Source organism: Aulostomus chinensis, chromosome 14 (genome assembly GCF_037954235.1).
Source record: "Aulostomus chinensis isolate RoL2024-O1b breed Wild chromosome 14, RoL_Achi_v1.0, whole genome shotgun sequence".
Lineage (NCBI taxonomy): Eukaryota > Metazoa > Chordata > Actinopteri > Syngnathiformes > Aulostomidae > Aulostomus > Aulostomus chinensis.
The window spans coordinates 14,334,794-14,353,812 of NC_141333.1; the positions used below are offsets into that span (position 1 = coordinate 14,334,794).

Genomic DNA, 19,019 nt, shown 5'->3' on the forward strand with positions numbered 1-19,019 from the left:
TCATACTTGTTTGATAAATTAACCACAAACAGGAGAACAGAATTCCAAATATGTGCAGTGTGCAATACAATGTTATATTATTTACGGAACAAAGAGACACTTGCACGTACACGTGATCTAGACACATAATGTCATCTTGTTGATATGCCAGGCAATGGCAGCCAAGCAGAGATAACCAGACGAGACGTTCTTCACACATTACATGAAAAATTCAAAATACACATAAATACTTACATTGACCACCAACACACCCACAAATGAGTGGGGGAGCAATTGACATTTTGAGACCAATATTGGCAAAGGAAAACTGCCACTGATCACTCATTTATCGATTTTTAGCTCTGTTTATATTTTCAGCGAAAGGCAATGTGATCAGGGATCCGTTTGGCTGGAAGCGTAAATGCCCGCACGTAGGCGAGAGCTCATTGGCTCCTTATCGAAAGGGGGGGGGGGGGTGCTTCATGTTGCTACATTACCGTCTTTTGTCGTTGCTCGGCAGCTGCAAACTGGAAAGTCCCTGACAGCCAGGGAGATTTCAGCCAGGAACTGCAGCCAACATTTTGAAATTGAAATAATAACATTCATTGCTTCTGTGAATACAAAATTCCGCGTGGTTGTTTCACTCGGTATTTCTCGCTAGCTAAGTCGATGCTACACAGCGAGTGCTAGCTAATCGTAGCAGGCTAGCTCTTTGTGTGGCTAGCTGCTAGCTGAGGGATGTTTTGTTGTTGAACTGAGCAGCCCTCCCGTCGTCTGGGAGAGGAGATTCCTCACTTGTGCATGGAAAAACGCATCCATTGCCTTTATCTTTTAACGTGAAAAACCGCTTTGTTAGAAACTGACAGAGGGGTAGAGTTTCACCAACAGGGAAGGAGATGGGGAACTGTCTGAAATCTCCGACCTCGGACGATATCTCTTTGCTACACGAATCTCAGTCGGACCGGGCCAGCTACGGAGACGGTGCTGACCCCGACCAAGAGCCACCGCCCCCTTATCAGGTAACTCACACCAACACACACGACCATGCTAGTGTTTTAGGTTAAAACACAACTTTAGACAGTGCCGTGTGATAGGAAGCAAATGTGACTCTTTTTTTTTTGGGCCAATAAACATTTGTCCGGAAAGAATACTTAAAAAACTAACGTGAAACAAACAATGAGGCAAGATTTGACAGGGTCAGCAATCCAGCCCACCGACCCTTCGTGGCTTTGACAGTAATCCGCTTTGTAATATTCAAGGTCCTGCCCGTGTCTAGCATTTCCCTGAAGGCCTATTATGATTAATCCGTCTCTGATATGATGGCAGCACGATATCATCATAATTATGTCGTCATTCATATGGAATCAGAGACGATGACGTAAGGCAGATGTTTTTGTTTTTTTTAAATCACTTTTACAGGTTTGTTTAATGGAATGCCAAATAAAGAGAGAGGGAGAGGGAGCGAGAGAGTGTGTGTTGTGAAGGTTTGGAGAAAGGGGGAATTATCTCCTAACTTTCTCAGCTGTTTCATTCCGGGATTTCCTCCTGGGCAGCAACTTTGTTTGTCTGCTGTTGTCCTTATTTCCCAATTTAGATCATCCGCACACAGACCTGACTACCCCGTAACTGAATATGATGTTGTGACCCTTCTCTTGTATGCGTTCTTCTATGATAAGAAGTGTCAGGTATGTGTTGTGTAAGGTCTTGGCAGTCATTGTGTCAGTTACTAGGTTAAGCTAAGTGTTATCTTTAGATTTACCATAAGTGTTTATTTAAGCATAGGAAATTGAGTCAGTGATGACAGTTCATACATTAGGTGACTGCTGATATGTAATCTACACTCAATAGTTTAGTTACCCATTAGGTGAAATTGATAGTCAATTACTGTTGTTGACAATAGTTGGAAAAGTATATTTGACTTCACTTGTAGTGGTTGACTATCATGGGTTTTCAATGGCTGATGCCGATACCTTGTAGCATTTCTGCTAGTGGCATGGAGATACTCAGTCTGTCAGTCGCTAAACCCACTTTGGTAAGCTGTGGAAAATAGAAGAAAAGTCGTGTTTAAAATTGCAGACACTAAATTTAACTAATAGCAGCTTAAACAAAACAACTTGCCACAGCCTCACAGCTGAGAAGCACCGGTTCGTCCAAAGATCACCCGAGACGTCTGACTTAGAATACATTCCACTTTCATTCATCATCTTTGTAATTTATTGTCACAGCAAGACAAATGTTATATCTTAACAGGCCCCAGAGGTGCCTAGTTTTCCAGCCGTCTCCAGGTTACTACCAGACCAGTATGTCATGTATGGTGTATAACAGTGTGCCATTAGGCAGCCAGCTGTGGTCTCGTAGAGGGTGCACACTTCAATAAGGGACATGAACGCTAACTTTCCCTGGAAGGGCTCCGACAAAGCATTTCAGTTGAACTCGGTTCTCACTGTGGAGTTTGTTTTTATTGACAGAATTTCACAAGAGGCTTAACTAACTAGTTAAATCCTGCTTATAAAGGACTCTTTCATACCTGCCAACTCTTTTCTCCCCACTGACCACAGTAATCAGCACCTTCACTGTCTGAAACCAAAGCTGAAAATGCAGCACACATTTTTTTTAACGTGCTTGCAGTTCGACAACACATTTTGGAACTGCTGCGCATGTCAGAGGAGAAACTAAAGGCTCTGCGACACTAATTTTCAAAAAGATTTTTGGCTTGTTTTTAAAAGCTGCAAAGTACAGCTGTGAGTGCCAGTACATCATTTTTGCTGCTCTTCAATGCAATTTCATCAAATGAGACATTGTGTTGACCAGTTGTACACATCCAAGAGAAGATTCTTTGGATTGCTTTGAAATATGTACCAAGTATTTTTACTTTTTACTCTGCAAATGTTGATAATATCCTGGCTCTGACTACTTTGAATTCCTTGGCAGCGTTTGACCAGCTTATAAGCCTTCAAATACATAAATTCTCATAGACCTTTTTAAACCAATACCTATTGAAGTATACCTATAAGGGAAGCATCCTTTATTTTATTTAAATTTTTTTGCAGAATTCACTTGTGTCGTATTTTAGTTGTATGGCGTGTTACTTGGTTCTATTTTTGACAAATGAATGCATTATGAGATGTGAGTTTGTAGGTATTTTGCATTGCCATCCAGCATTTTTGTTTGTTTTACCTTATTGTGGTTGCTCAGGTATTAGTCTATCGTGGGTCCTACCATCACTGGGGTGCTGTGTCAGGTCTCCGTGCCACCTGTGGGTCCATTGGGCACCGTTTCAGATGCAGCTGGCAGCGTCTGCAGGAGGGATGCCAGATGTGGTTAGGTTAAACTCCATTGTTCCCAGGGGATTTGGCTCCGGCACGGTGCATGTTTGTGTTATAAGAAAAGAACATCAAAAAATAGGAACATACAAGGAAAAAACCTCATTGTCATCAACAACTCTGCATTTGGCCTGTGAAATACAGTGCAAGTGCTAAAAATGATAATTAAAAATGTGTCACTGCTGTAGCGCCTCTTCCAGCTGTCGACCTCACATGAAGGAGCAAGCATGTGATAGTCACCGGAGCAATGACCAGGACAGCTTGATCGGGTGAATTGGCTATGGACAATTGGAGAGAAAAGGTGGTGGTAAAAGGTGTGTGTGGGGGGGGGGGGTATACATAGATACAGTGGCACTTTTTTTTTTTGCATGTATGCAACCAGCTCAACACGATTTACCAAAAAGAAAACAACATTGTCATAAATATGTAAAAATATTGTCCGACTTTGAAAAATTTGGCTTTGTACGATTTCAGTCAGACTAACATGTTTACGTGAATTTTGAAAGTCCAGTTTTAGTCAGACTAACATAATAAGTAGACTTTTTCTAATGTCATGTAAATGTAATGCTTGTGTACATTGGTCACGTTCAAAGTCTGGACACCAATCTGGATTCAGACAGATTGAATTATAATTTCATACGTATTATTTGTAATAACAAAATATTGCTGCAGTGCTGTAAGAAAAAAAATTCTCTACTTTCTGCTATCAGCTCTTGAACTTGACTGCGCCTCTGTCTGAGGGAAGTTATAGACTATGTTGCAATTAAGCTGTTCTCAGTGAAATTGCTGTCAGGTAGCTTTGTGCTGAAACAGCAGAATGCATTGTTAATGTAATTTGATAGAATACATTTCTCAACAGCAGCAGACTGGCCACTCTTAATGTAAAGCGATCAAGTGGCTGATGTCATTGGGTGAAAATCTGGTCTTCAAGATACCAGCATCTGAAGGTATGGGGCAAACTCCAGGTCTTCATTGCCATACACTGGAATTAGTGGAAGGATGGATGTTGAAAGCTAAGTGGATGAAATCAGTCCTCTGAGCCGACCACTTAGGCTAGTGGACCATTTAATGTCTTGTCAGAATGATTTAAAAGTGTGTGTGTTTGTGTGTCTGTGTTGCTTTAACGTTGTGCAGACTTGTGAGCCTCTTCCCTTGTGTTTATATGCAGACGTTTAGTGTATTCCCTAAAGTGCAGTGTGTTTCGGCATGCGTGTGGTGATTTGGAAAGCAGCTGGTGAGACGAGTGCTGACTCATTGCTGAGGGACTGGTCTACGGGAGATAAGGCACCCCTGTGTGTTTGCATTTGAGAGGGAGAGTTGGTGTGTATCCTTGTATGTTGGCTGGCCACCTGGCATGGCTCGTGATGCCTTCTCTCCTGTGTAAGCCTCAGAGATTGGAAAATGACATTTTTTTCTTTAATCGATCGTAATCAGTTTGACACTAAGATCTTTTTGTTTATTTCATTAGCATTGCTGCTTATTGGCCCGCAAGCTTAAAAGTATTTAAGTTGCATGTATGTGTTAACAAAGTAGTTGCATTACATTGTGTTTCCCTCAGAAAAGTTGATAGGCCTGGTGGCAAGTATCATTTAAGGGGAGGCCTGTGGCCCAAATGCAGCCATGGCTACCGAATCGTAAAGTAACCTTTATTATGGTGGTCTGTGTCTTCTCCTTCATGTGCACTCTGGGATCAAAAATATGCTGACTAGATAGGTAAAGGCAAGCTGAAGAGTATTGCTCCCATTTGCGTCAGTCTTTACATCTGCTTGAAGAAATACTCGGCTGCTCTTATGCTGCAGAGGACGACGTGCAAGCTGCTTGTATTTGGTCGAGCTGTGGCTCGGCTAGCATCTCAGCTCAGCTCAACTCACTTTTATTCATAAAGCACTTTAAAACAAGCACAGCTGACACAAAGTGCTGTACATGAATAATCTTAAAGACATGAAACAAACTATAAACACAGTTAGAACAACAAAAGACAAAAAAAACCCCAGAAGCAACGTCTCATGCTGGGTCAAAAACCAGGGAATAAAATTAGGTTTTAAGATTGGTTTTAAAAATGGACGGTGAGGAGGCATGCCTAATATGCAGAGGCAGGTGGTTCCAAAGTTTGGGCACAGCAGTCAAGGAGGCCCTATCCCCCCCCCTGAGCTTTCCCTTAAACCTCGGTGTCTCCAGGAGCAGCTGATCAGCTGACCTGAGCACGGCTTGAAATTTACGATGTCCCAATGTCCAGGAGACAATAAAAAATCCTGCTGGGACAGTCCTGGGACAGTCAAAAAAAAAAAGTCAAAGTAAACTTCGAAATAGCTGTTTCTATCTATGTAGACATTACTTTCTGTCGTTTGAATAACTTAATAAAAATGTGTGAACAGCGAAACTACAGAGGCCATACGTTCTTGCGGCATCTGGCGATAGGGCAAACTATAGACTGCATTCTACATCATCCACTCTACTCAGCCAGTGGCTGCTTACCACTGGTAAGTTAGCTGTTGTCTTAACTGTCAGTGTTTGCTAGTGCTCAGTGATGGCTAACGCTAGCAACTGAATTGTGCCTTACAATGCATAGCAGCTACAAACATCATTAAATGTATCCTCATGTTCTTCTGATGTTTATGAAAACTATGTGAAATACAGTTGATCAGAATAAGAGGTGTACTCTATACCATCGTATATTATTTTTATTATTTCATTAAACTGTATTATGGAACGTCTATTTTTGGATCATCATTCATTCCACTGATTGCCAGATAGAGGGATCCAAATATTGAATTGAAAAATAAAAATGAGAATTCTGTAATGCAACATATCAGACTAATAACCAGATGTTTAATTCAGGAATAAGTATTTTAAACTTACTTGGTAGACCAGAGTCCATTGTGTGATGATTGAGTGACAAAAAAGGATCAAATCGTACGTATTCTGCATAATTGGAGGGGCGACGACAAGAATTAAAATTTGGGACACTGTTGGTTATATCCGGGAAAATGCAAAGTAGAATTCGGGAGAGTTGAGGGACACTGAGGAAAAAAGTTAATTTCGAGCCCTGGACCTGAGGCACCGAGCAGGAACATAAGGGTGGAGCAGCTCAGTGCGGTAGGGCAGAGCAAGACCATTTAAGGATTTGAAAACAAATAAAAGAATCTTAAAATGAACTCAAACATGCACAGGTTGCCAGTGGAGGGAGGCCAGGATGGGCGTTATGTGCTCTTGTTTGCGTGTGCCAGTTAAAAGTCGAGCAGCAGCATTTTGAACCAGCTGGAGATGTGACAGGGAGGACTGGCTGATTTCAAAATAGAGAGTATTGCTTCAGTCCAGCTGAGATGTGAGGAAGGCCTGGATCATAGACTCAAAGAGCTGTGGTGAAAGAAAAGGCTTCACCTTTGCCAACTGCCTGATGTGGGGAAAAAACAGGATTCACCACCTCTTATCTGGCGATCTAATTTGAAATCACTGTCCATCTTGACACCCAAGTTAGAGACTGTTGATTTTACATAAGGTGCTAAGGGGCCCAGGTCAATATCTGCATGTTAACAGGAGCCATTGGGAACAAAGATCATCACTCCAGTTTTCTTCTCATTAAAACTTAAGAAGTTTAGGGACATCCAAGGTTTAATGACATCGAGACATAAAAGAAGTGGTTTGATGGAGAAGGAATCTTTCTTTTTTAACGGCACATAAATCTGTCATTAACATACAAATAAAAGGAGATGCCATGCTTTCTGAGGGTGGAACCCAGAGGAAGGAGTTTAGTGAGAAGAGGAGAGGCCATAAAATTGAGCCCCGTGGAACCCCATATGGTAGGGGAGAAGATGTGGATTCAGAGCCACCAAGACTTACATTGAGGGTTCTGTCTGCCAGATAGGATCTGAGCCATCCCAGAGCAGTACCACAAATCCCCCCCCCCTCCCCCAAGTACCGTAGCCGAGAAATTAAAATACTGTGGTCCACAGTATCCGAGGCACCAGTTGGGTCTAACAGGGCCAGAATCATGTGGTCACCAGTGTCATTAGTCAGTAGGATGTCATTGAAATCCCTGACCAATGCTGACTCTGTGCTATGCAGTGACTTAAACCCTGACTGGAAAACCACCAGAATTTTGTGCTCATCTAGGAAGGATTTTAGCTGGCCATAGACAACTTTCTTCAGAATTTTTTAGGTAAAAGGGGGGCAGGGCCTGCACTACTGCATGCTTTAAACTTATGGGGACAACACCAGAAAACAGACTGCTGTTAATGAACGGCAGGACCGACTGACCTATACTGGAGACAACCTCTTTAAAAAGAGTAGGAGGTTGACTCAGTGGATTCCTTGTGGTCACGACCAGCAAGCCAGCATTCCCCTCCACTATTTATCAGACTCAGAAAACTGTATCAAGATTTTTTGTTGTTGTTGTTGCTTTTTTTCTCTTTGACATGTCAGGTGTGTGTGTGACAAGGTTATTACGCAACATTAGCATGTGATATTTGGTGGTTTGAGGTGTAGTTTCCTGGAGTTAAAAAATGAAAACTGATCTCATCCCTACTGTGCTCACATTTTGACCAAATGATAGTGCTGTTTTAGTTTATGCCCTGTCTCTAACAGCTCCATTGTGACATGAGTCTCAAAATGTCCTAAAAAAAAAAAAGCTGTGGTGAACTGCTCTATTCTAGATCATTCAATCATGTTTGACAGAAATTGCCGAATTACAGTCCAGTTGCGCATAGTGGGATGGGGGGTTGTCATTGATGGGCAGCAAGCATGGCGGACACAGAAGTTTAGTCAATTGCTAATAACTAAGCCACAACGGTCACGGTCTAAGTCGATAATTGATCCAGGTTACAGAAGGCCATATTACCGACGGACAGGCGAATGAAATGTTGCTTTTATAAAACTGTTATTAATGTTGCCATGTGAGAGTATTTTTAGGGTGTTATATTTATATAGTCTGCCAATTAAAGTCAGGTTTGATATGAATCTAATAATGCTCACAGTCACATAGCGGAATTAATGCAGCGGACTCACCATCCCTCCAAGGCTGCTGAACTAAGTCAGGCTAGCACTGCTGGTTCCCCTAGCCAGTCCTCCTTCATGTGAGCTTTTGTATAAACTGTAAAATACTAGCCTAGAAGCAAAGGTGGGGCCAGTGCACAACGGCTGTTGCAAGATGTTTAGCAAAGACGTCAGTTCTTTTTTACACAATAGAGAATAGGTGACCTCTATTAAATTCCTATTAAATGTTAAAAGGGGATCAATGGTTTAATTGAAAAAACAGCTGTGTTCCGTTCATTCAGTCACCGATTAACAATCTGTTCGCCAATTGGAACAGGCCTAGCAGCCCACCATGCCTGTAATCCACTGGAGGGAACCAAGGACTGGTGAAGCACCTCAATGCATCATGTGGGGTAACAGTTGTTTCATAGTCCATTGCAAGCTATGGAATAGAATCTTGATCGACATCTTCATTGGGATATCCGATATATGAGTGAAGTCAGACGACATGGGAATAATGGGAATATTGGCACCCATACCTGATATTTCTGATCTTATATTCCATCTTTCCAGCATCTGCTATACTGAGGCAATGTCAATAAAATAGCTTCATAATATCTTAAAAGTTAAGAGTGTTACTGTTGAATGTTTTTATTGATATGCTAAAATCTATTTCATTTTGAAATATTTGATGCTGCAGTCAGAAAAAGCTGAATAGTAACAGTCACCCTTGCAGCTAGCGTGAGGTGATGCAGGAAAAGAGGGGGGCTTCCTCCTCATTGTTTTACAATAACAGTAATAAATGAGTGCAGCTAAGTGCATCTGACTTCATCGCAGGTACGGCCATGCTACATAAATCCGAAATGTCGTCGTTGTTTTTTTTTTTACCCTGGGAGCTGGTGATACACTGACAGAGAGCCACTTGTGGCAGATTATCTCCTGTTTTGTCCTTATATGGTAACAAAAACAGCGGGGTGGTGAGGACAAACAAGCCGTTGTGCTGCAGGTCACTGACAGTCTGTGGGCTTTAGCTGACACACGTGGACCATTACTCTTGACCCAAACCATCTCTCGATTCTGTGTCACAGTTAAGCTCTCATCTTCAGGAGAGCAGAGCAGATGCGGGATTCGGGGTTAAGTCATGATTAAACGAACAGTAGTGATTACAGACTGCCTCCTTTTGGCTGTCATGTTAAGGATTGTAATTACACAGTTAGAGGTTTGAGCCTCATCATGGGTTAATTAATAATTTTAACTGACCTCAACACCCACTCTTACTGCTCTACCAGGATGATGAAATAAAGCAATACACACATTACACTTACATCATGTCATGAGCCTGTACTGTTATCACATCAACAAATACATCCTGTGATGGTTATATCCATCCTTCTAATCCTCCTATTGTTGTCTGTGCGCATGTTTGTGTCACCGCTTCAGCGAGCCTGACTGCTTGTATTGTGTGCAGGTGTCTGCAGGTCTTGTTCAAGGATTTCTTTATTCTGTAACCCTCAGAAGGAAGACTATAATAATCCTTCCAATCCTCCATGTTTGGTGTGTTGTGTCCTCTGAGGGCTTAGGTTGCATAAAAGAGGGCAATGTATGGCAGGTAAAGTACATGGTTTGAGTATTTGAGGATTTTTAGACAAAACTGACATATTCATTCCATCTTAATTGTATTGTTATTTAGTGCTTTTGTAACCCTATGCATGTTAATATTGGTAATGTATCGAGTCAGTAGGTGAGATACACCACCAATATAGTCCAACATAGACTGTGGGTGGTGGAAGTGGGTTCTGCTGTGGGACGTTTGAGAATTCTCAATATATTGTTTTGACTCTTTTATCCCAATTTGTGAAACTTGTCACCTCCACTTCAAGACATTTCAAAGACATTCTGGTGAAGGGCAGACGTACCAACGGGTGCGTTTCAGTAGGAAGTCGTTGTCCTTCCATTTAATTTTCAAGACAATTTCAAGTGAACTGAGGACATGCTGCTGAAAAGGAAATGGCCATCAGATGTGTTTCCCTAGATATGGAATGCTCGATAGAACTGGCCATGTAATGCTGCCAAAAGATGGTCCAACTAATGTTGGGCATACTGTAGCTGTACCTGTAACTGAGTAGAAGATGAAGAGCCATGTAGCAATGGAGAGTTGAGAGGTCTTGTGGAAATACCTTCAGTTGAAAAAGTTACAACTGATCGCAAGTGGCAGCCAGTTTTGGGCATTTTACATGCTGTCCAGAGAGAAATTGTGGAAATGTCTGTATACACGACTGTGGTGGAAACAGCTCGTCAGTCATGCAACTATCTGTTCTGTCAACGGCAGAAACAACCTCAAGCTAGCATCAGAATTTTTTTTTGTCTGCTTTCTTTTCCCCTGAATTTCACAGACTGAGATGATACTTCAAAATGTGCATCAAATACATCGATGAAAACCAGACTGGTAGTCGCTAACTGTAAAGTAAAAATATAAAATTCATCAGCTCGGCACATTATTGGTTTCATTGTCCAGTTGTTACTGCGTCCGTGCGTCCACCAGACAAATGTAACTACTAGAAGTCACAGATGCTGTCTAACCCATATTCCCGTCCTCCACATGGCCACATATTTACACATAAATACTAACATAGCTTTAGGGATAATCTTCGCTATTGTGCCTAATCGTTTTTGTGCCATGTCTGTTTACTTCTGGCTATGCAGTTTCTTTTGATAATGAAGGATTTTTGAAGATATTGAACTAATGTTGTAGGTACCTTCCCTCACTATCTGTCTTTTACTTCCTCTGTGGTTGTCTGCTTCCTCTCAGAGTTGCTTATTATCTCTGCCTCCCTTCCTGTTCACCATTAGCAGTCTGAGGACTGGCAGGCAGACAGTGTCTGCTGCTGTGTGCCTGGTTTGGCTGCCAAGCTCATGCTTAGCAGAAGAACCCAAGGTCTACACTTTGGCTCAGCTAGCCACCACCCTCTACTCTGCAGCCTCCATCCCCCTTTCACCCTCGCCTACTCTGTCTCTCTGGCTCATCCGTCTGGTCAACCTGAGGTTATATAATGAACAGTTGGAGCCCAGCTGACATGCCTGGTATGAAAGGAGGGAAAGGCATATGATAACAATTACACTGCTGACCACTGCACAGCTGACCAACCCCATGCGCACACACACACACACACACACACACACACACACACACACACACACATAGGGTACAGCAGCTGCCCCCTCCGAGGCCCTGTGTGTGGCTTTTATTGCTGCTGTCTGGCTGCCATCTCTTTTTGACACTGGTGAAAGGAGTGGTTGTTAGGGCAGCAGCAGACTGCCTCCTCTCCCCGCCAGTTATGCTGACTCATGGCTTCGAATGCTGCGGTGCTGAGAGGGTGACTACTAGCTTGGCCACTTGTGCCTGAATATTATTGAAACTGGGGAAAAAAAATTTCCATTTAAACATATCTGTACCCCTTTTAGTCAGTCACAAGGGTAATGAGTCAGCCTTTTTGAAAAGATGTTTTTGAAATGTAATAACCAGATAAGAGATCTTTGACTATTGACTCATTATTTTCTGATGCTGAAACCCTTTTGGCTGATTTGATATGATATTTTTTACACTGAACTTACAAGATTTCTGTTAAACCAGAATTTCCTTTTTAAGGGAAAATGAAAACAAAATTGCACTGTAGCTATGTTCATTTAATCTGCCGGGGCCAAAGTTGTGGCTAACCTAGGGCTAATCTCCTTCTAACCTGGAGAGGCATGGTGGGAATTTGGCTGGGGTCTTAAAGAGTTGTAGCATCTTTTCACAGCCAAATAGTACACATACACTGAATAGCTGTAATGTTACTCCTCACTTTCTACTCACACCCAAACACACTTGCGGTACAATGGCGGGAACCCTGCAGTATGTTATCGTATGCATAGCCAGATAGCCATTGCAAAACTTCGGATGCTTTGAATTTTAGTGCAGGGCAGCATTGAAGTTCCACACACACAAAAGCGTGAGATTTTAGACTTCACTATATATGAAATACTTGTTTTTAAACTTGATGTTTGGTCCTGCCGTGAGAAGTCTGTAGGGATTTTTTATACGTTAATGGGGCCCTTTAGAAGCTTTTTACTTCCTGAGCTTGAAAGGTCATGTTTTAGTACGCTTAAATGCCGGCATCGCTTCTGTGGTCATACAATCTGAGTCAAGTCTAAAATTAATTTAATTTCGTGGATGCAGACTTTGAAACACCATTGATTAACGAGGGCAGAATTCCATTATGTAACAGTTAGCAAACATTTCTAATCTCCAGCCAAGTCCCTTTCAAAGTGGCCATGTGGCCCTGACTGTTAGAATATGTTCTGGGTAAACATCCCCACCTACTGCCCAAGATCACATTACAAGAGCAAAAATACTCATGGGTCATGATGTATTTGTTGAATTCATCTAGCACTGATAACACTTAAATTTCTCTGAGAATGAATGAGTACACATGAAAACAAAGAATGTGTGTGCGATTGTGAAACTTAGTGCAGTCAATTGTCTGATTTCATTGAAGTGAGCCAGAGGCATGAAACTCTCATCAGGCTGAGACTTAAACACTCACACTGTGTTGACATTACTCAATGTCCTGGGTAGGCCTGTCACCATAATCAATAAATCAGTTTACCACACGATAAATAAAAACGACCTCGATCATTTTGTCGGCCTGGGTATATTGACATGTACATTCGTTTGTTTTCCTCCTCTCTCTCTACCAAACAGGCTGGATGACAAGAGGGTTCACTCTGTGCATCTGTGTCAACACGTGGGTGCGTTGGTTCTGTAGTGGAATGAACGGAGTGAAACCTCCTGTTAGTCATTCAGTCTTTGTCCCAGTGGGGGGAGGCGGGGCCTCTAGCGCATACTCACACAGAGTGCTGCAAGTGAGTGTCGTGAGGAGTAACAGGGAAGCAAACGCAAATATAAAAGAAGGCACGAAAGTGATGGTTTCTAAACCGAATGCCACAGCCCCAGTGTGGGAACATTTCAGTTTTAAACAGAACGAACAAGGTGAGCCCATGAAAGTTGCTCGAAAGTAGTGGCGACGAAGAAGGGGAATACGACCAACTTGCACGCGCACCTCAAACACAACCACCCTGTCCAGTTTTCCCAGCTAGGAAAAAAACTGCCTCTGGAGGTGCAGCAGAGCCTTCATCCTGACAGTCAATGTTTACTGAGGTGTTTAGTCGGCAAAGTAAGTATAAACACAGCAGCGCAAAATGGTGCGCGCTCACAGACAGTGTCGTTCGCTACATTGCAAAAGAAATGCAACCCTTCAATACGGTTGAAAAGCCAGCATTTCGGGAAACGTTTGACAGACAGTACAAATTGCCTCGCATTATTATGCCATTTATTATTACATTTATATAAAAAAAATGTCTAAAAATATTGTTGACAATAATTCGTTTATCGACAATAATTTGTTCGACATTATCTTCCAGCAAATTTTGTTATCATGACAGGCCTAGTCCTGGTTCATGGAATGAGTGTGCACCTTAGTAAAAACAAAACCCGATGATCTTGTGGTTCACCACACTAAAACAGTTTCATAACCTGCAACTGTGGAATTAAGGGTGGTGATGGGAACAAGGTATGAAACAAGAATATTACCACTGCAAATCTGATTCCACCCAATGAGGGGAGTGTTTTTATAACTGGGATGAGGTGGGAGGACCTCATTGGTTACTTCTTTGACTGTTCCAGCTGATCTCCTCTCTTTGTTTGTCTACAGGAGCAGATCCATGTGCCTGTCTACCACCCAACACCAAGCCAGGCCCGGCTGGCCACTCAGCTGACAGAAGAGGAGCAGGTCCGCATAGCCCAGCGTATAGGACTGATCCAACACCTCCCTAAGGGGGTGTACGACCCTGGGCGGGATGGATCCGAGAAGAAGATCAGAGAGTGAGTAGAAACCCTGGCTGATCCGACCGTGTTAGCCAGTTGGTGTTTCAGTTGAGTGTTCTCCTTAGAGTTTTCAGAATGGCACGTGGTCCCCCCAGGAGGGGGTCCAAACAGGCTTGTCTTTGCTTTTCTTAAAAAAAAAAAAGCTTTAACAATTAATTTCCTTTTTAAAAAAAAAAGTTATTTATTGCTACAGTTCTATGCAATTTCCCTTGTCCCCACTAGGGATCCTTTTTTCCAAGGTAAAGCCATTAGTTTTAAATTGCATGATTTCATGAAATAGTACCCTTGAGATAAAAAAGTGATTTTAATGGGAATCAGCGGGGAACAAAAGGGTCCGTATGATGTAATGATGGTGTACAGGATAATTAAATGGGGTTCTTTAGAGATGATATGTAACATTCGTTTCAGTTCTCCAAAAATAGGTCCCCTTGTTTCAATATCATCAAATAACAAAACGCAGTCAACCAAAATCATTGATTGATTAAAGTCAAATTCTTAAAGCATGAACCATCAAATATCACAGTTGTTGCCTTTTTCAATTTGGTGCTGATAAACTAGTTGCGTTATCGATGAGTTTTAAATCTATCAGGCGCTGCTGTAAAGTTGTTGCTCCTCTTCCTCTCATCTCTCTGCTGTCTGTATCCAGCCAGCGCAGTGTAGAATTGAGTCACACAACAGTAAATGCTCACCGTGTGTGTTTTCATCTGCAGGTGTGTCATCTGTATGATGGACTTTGTGTATGGGGACCCCATCCGGTTCCTGCCATGCATGCACATCTACCACATGGACTGTATAGATGACTGGCTGATGAGATCCTTCACCTGCCCCTCCTGCATGGAGCCTGTGGACGCAGCACTGCTTTCTTCCTATGAGACCAACTGACACACACGCACACACTCACACAGACTGGACACACATACACACACACATACACGTATACATTCAGTATGATATGCACACAAATGGACATAAACAACTTCCATCTTACTAATCTATATCCAGCTCTTGTAAGGTGGTGACAAAAAGAAGTGATGTAAAAGATTTAAGTTTGTGTGTAACGTTTTTTTTGTGTGTGCTTGCACAATTCCTTGGTTGGCCTGCTGGTCAGGATTGCATCTGGGAAGGAATTTCAGGAATGAACTGAACTGAATGTTGAAATTGAAGATGAGCAGGAAGGAACTGAAAAAAGGAGACGAGAAACAGAAGAGGGCAGACTATGATGGTGTACTTTTGGAGGAGGCCAAGGTGAAAGGATTGACCTGTTACTGATTAAAACAAATACACACTTCTTTTATTTACTTCGCATCATTGAACTGTGACAGAATACAGGAGCACGTCTGTCGTCGTCGACCCCCCCCCAAGACAAGGGACAACATCTGACCTGACGTGTCTCTGCATAGAGGCCTCTGCAACAGGCTGCTTCAGGACGGCCATGTCAGATATCTGATTTAAAAACTGCTGTGGATGGACATCAGATTCAAAACTACAAACGTCATTCTGCAGACATGCTACAGGCCTGCAAGTTGGCGCCTGGGCCTGGAGTTCTCTACGTGTATAGATCTCCTATGAGAAACTGATCAGTGCATTGATTGATTGTCCTGTGACTTTGTGAAATCTGTTGCGTGTTTGTTTTGTCAGTAGGCATAAGGGCTTTGTCGATCCAGTGTTTACCAAGAACACAAACATGGCTTCAGGAGATGTGTGGTGGTGGCTCATCGTGACCTCAGGCATAGTGGGATCTTAGATTATGGGCCAAAGCACCAGAATGACTGTAGACCAGTTAACAATCCACAATTACAAATCAGAGAAATTTGCACTCTTCCATCACCCGCTCTGTAACAACAGCTGAGTATGCTTTCAAAAATTAGGTCAAAATACGACTTCTCTTGCTTACATCATTTACTTCGTCACCCCATTGACCACTGCAATGACTTATCGCGTTGCAGCAAAAGCCACAAGTGGAAGTAGAACTTATTATTAGTGACATAAACCAAAGTGATTTCACTCCAGGTTTGGCGACCAAATAATTAAAATTCTTAAGGAACATATCTGTGTTTTTTTGTTTGTTTTTTTTGGAAATAGTCTTCTTCACTATTCTCTTTAGAGCCAAACAAGAAGATGGAGCCCTTGTGTGTTCAGTAGAGAAAAGAGATCCACATGCGCAAAGAACGTTAGTGTGTGGGAAGTCATCAAGTCCCTTTTGCATCAAGCGACCTGGAGTAACGCACACCGTGAAATAATAATTCAGTATAAGATATTTTCGTTTTAGAATCAAACACATAGAATTACTTTTTTGACAAGGCGCAGGGGTTTGACACAGCACCTACTAATCACGGCCAACTTCTGGACACACCAAAAGCTTGAACCTTATCAATTTGATGACCTTGGGCTGAGGTATGCTCACACTCCCGACCCACTACCATTCATAACGATAAGCTAGCTGTCACGTACAGTGGAACAAATGAGCTGGGTTCAGTTTTGGATTGCAGGTGCAGGAAAGTGATCAGGAAGCTTGGTTCCTTGAGAGACTGCATACACTCTGAGTCTGTGGGTGATCTGAGTATGTGAGCTAACCTGGTGTCAAGTGGAGTTTTTTTTTTTTAATGAGTCTCAAAAGCTGTGAAATGCTCTGAATCAAAAATGCTGTTTCATTTCCTTTTCACTATGCTGTCTGAGACACCCATGTCTGCAGAGCTTTACTGTCTAAATGAAAATCCAGGTTGGTTTATATAATTGGGCAACTATAAACACAACATACCTTCTGTCCTTCTGTTCAGAATCCTACAGATGAAGAGGCTGCATGGAGTTACAGATGCGCTGGGAGACAATTTCAAGAACCCACTTACACTCGTATTCATATTTCCAGTTGATCTGAGCGGCACCGTTCTTCTGCACAGTCCACTTTATAGCTGCATAATCTTCTCTGTCCTCACCTCACCCACATTAAAGCTACTGCACATTGGAATAGCCACTGAATAATATTTACTTCAATATATTAAATATGATTCTATGTCATTTTAAGCTTCTTCCATGTTCACCTGTTTTTGTTTTTGCCCAGGGGATTGCACCTACATGAAAATAAATGTCAGCTTCAGTACAGTTCTACTAATTTACACCTGTGATTTGTAATTGGGATTAAATATTTAATGAACAGATTACAAAACCACCACCTCTCTGTGTTCGATAGGTGGCTGAGACCCAGAGAGAGAACTACTTTTTTGACGATGCGCAGGGATCACATGACTAGAGGACAAACCCTTGACCAGAGCAGCATTTTTTTCCCCAGCCAGTTCTCTTTCCTTTGCCGCTGCAGACGTGTTTTTGTTAAAAAAAAAAAAAGAAAGAAAGATAGTCACCTCCTTTCTGAAAGGGCCCCAGGTATGACCAGTATGAGTTGTGTTTATCTGACGTGGTCAGAATCGGCAGCAGCGCAGTGCTGGTAGTTGTGTTTTCTCAGCTTCAAATATCATGTCCATGTTATGTTTTCTCTCTTTTTCCTTGAACTGATATTAATGCTTATTCACACATCGAGTTAAGGCCTCAGTCAGTCTCCTCACCACATTTTCTAGTTACCAACTCACCCAATTTACGATGAAAGCACAAAGAAATACAAGTTGTATTTTCCTCCTCCCTGCTCACTTTAGTGTGTAAATGGATCAGTAACACACAGGTGTGCAGGAAATGTTAAATATACGACTGGTCTCCTGCACAGTGGGCATGGTACAGATCCGACACAGTTTGACAACATGCCTTTAGTGATCTGTGTGTGTATGTTTGTACTGGGCTCAATTTTATGCCCTGTGTGTGTGTGTGTGTGTGTGTGTGTGTGTGTGTGTGTGTGTGTTGATGGAAAACCTCTAGGTAGTGGCGGAGGTGTGAGTATGCACCTTAATTTTTGCACAGTACTTTTACCTACTTTATGTTATCCATCAGTATGGTGGAGCTTCATGGCCTTAGGTTATGAGTGAAGATTGGTGTCCACTGCTAAAAGGTGGAAGTGACTCCTGTCATTTCTTCATCCAAACGATTGAACACATGAACAGTGTCTTAAGGTCGATGACATCACGTGGTTCTCATCCTTTATGCTACAGCAGAGCGAACGGGGGTCTCTGATTTGAGTCTGGACCCAAGCAATCACGAGACTGGCAACACAAGTGAATGTAACTGTGAGAGTGTGTGTGTGTGTGTGTGCTAGAAATCCTTAAAAATAAACCTTAATTGGAGTCAAACTAGAATTATATCAGACCCTGTCTTCTGAAGCTATATTCAGTATTTGTACATCTTGTGGAGCCACTCCTCGACACTGAAAAGCCAGATGAAATGTTTGAGCTGGAACTTGATTCTTTTTTTCCCCCGTCACTTCTGCAGTAAAAAAGACTCATGGGCGGCCACACTTTTTAGCAGGACATTCAATGATCATGAAACAGCTGGACAGTATGTTGCCTAATCACAGGCCGGACGTAGAGCTTCGCCTCCCGAGTTGATCCTTGGGAGAGTTTTATTTATTTGAACCTCACAAAGAATGAAAAGTGAGTGCTGATTTAGAGGGTGGATTTTTTTTTTCTTTTTGTTTGGTGGTTTTTTGTTTTTTTTTTGGATTGAACAAAAAAATGAACATTGCTCATATGTGAATGGGGTATGTGTGTTTTATGTTTGTGTAAGGATCCTTGTTATAGACCTTTCCTTGTTTGTAAAGCATAAATATGAAATATGCTGTGTGCTACCGGGCAAATAAATAGAGTGCAACAGAACACTCACACTGCATTGTTTCCTGGGTTGCGAGAAAAGGAAGTGAAACGTGCGCCATGTGCTGCATCGAGCAA

The 19,019-nt window shown here is 42.1% G+C and overlaps 1 protein-coding gene and 1 long non-coding RNA gene across 2 annotated transcripts in view; one reads left to right on the plus strand and one right to left on the minus strand.

The window, feature by feature from the left end:
- The window catches only part of LOC147249858 (uncharacterized), a 1,842-nt gene extending 380 nt beyond the window's left edge, over window positions 1-1,462 (minus strand). The window contains exon 1 of the long non-coding RNA XR_015119375.1: window positions 235-1,462. This is a non-coding gene — a long non-coding RNA (uncharacterized LOC147249858). The remainder of the gene's footprint in view (window positions 1-234) is intronic.
- On the plus strand, window positions 455-18,942 carry rnf11b (ring finger protein 11b). The gene is made up of 3 exons (XM_086225430.1): window positions 455-998; window positions 14,024-14,193; window positions 14,907-18,942. The coding sequence occupies exons 1-3, from the start codon at window positions 876-878 to the stop codon at window positions 15,076-15,078; spliced, it is 465 nt and encodes a 154-aa protein (XP_086081556.1). The 5' UTR covers window positions 455-875; the 3' UTR covers window positions 15,079-18,942.
- Window positions 18,943-19,019: the final 77 nt, after the last annotated feature.

Excerpts from the sequence above, each read along its gene's own strand:
- rnf11b (XM_086225430.1), top strand. The coding sequence starts at position 876 with ATGGGGAACTGTCTGAAATCTCCGACCTCGGACGATATCTCTTTGCTA. Across the intron at positions 999-14,023 it reads AGCCACCGCCCCCTTATCAG|GAGCAGATCCATGTGCCTGT; the intron begins GTAACTCACACC and ends GTTTGTCTACAG. Across the intron at positions 14,194-14,906 it reads TCCGAGAAGAAGATCAGAGA|GTGTGTCATCTGTATGATGG; the intron begins GTGAGTAGAAAC and ends TTTCATCTGCAG.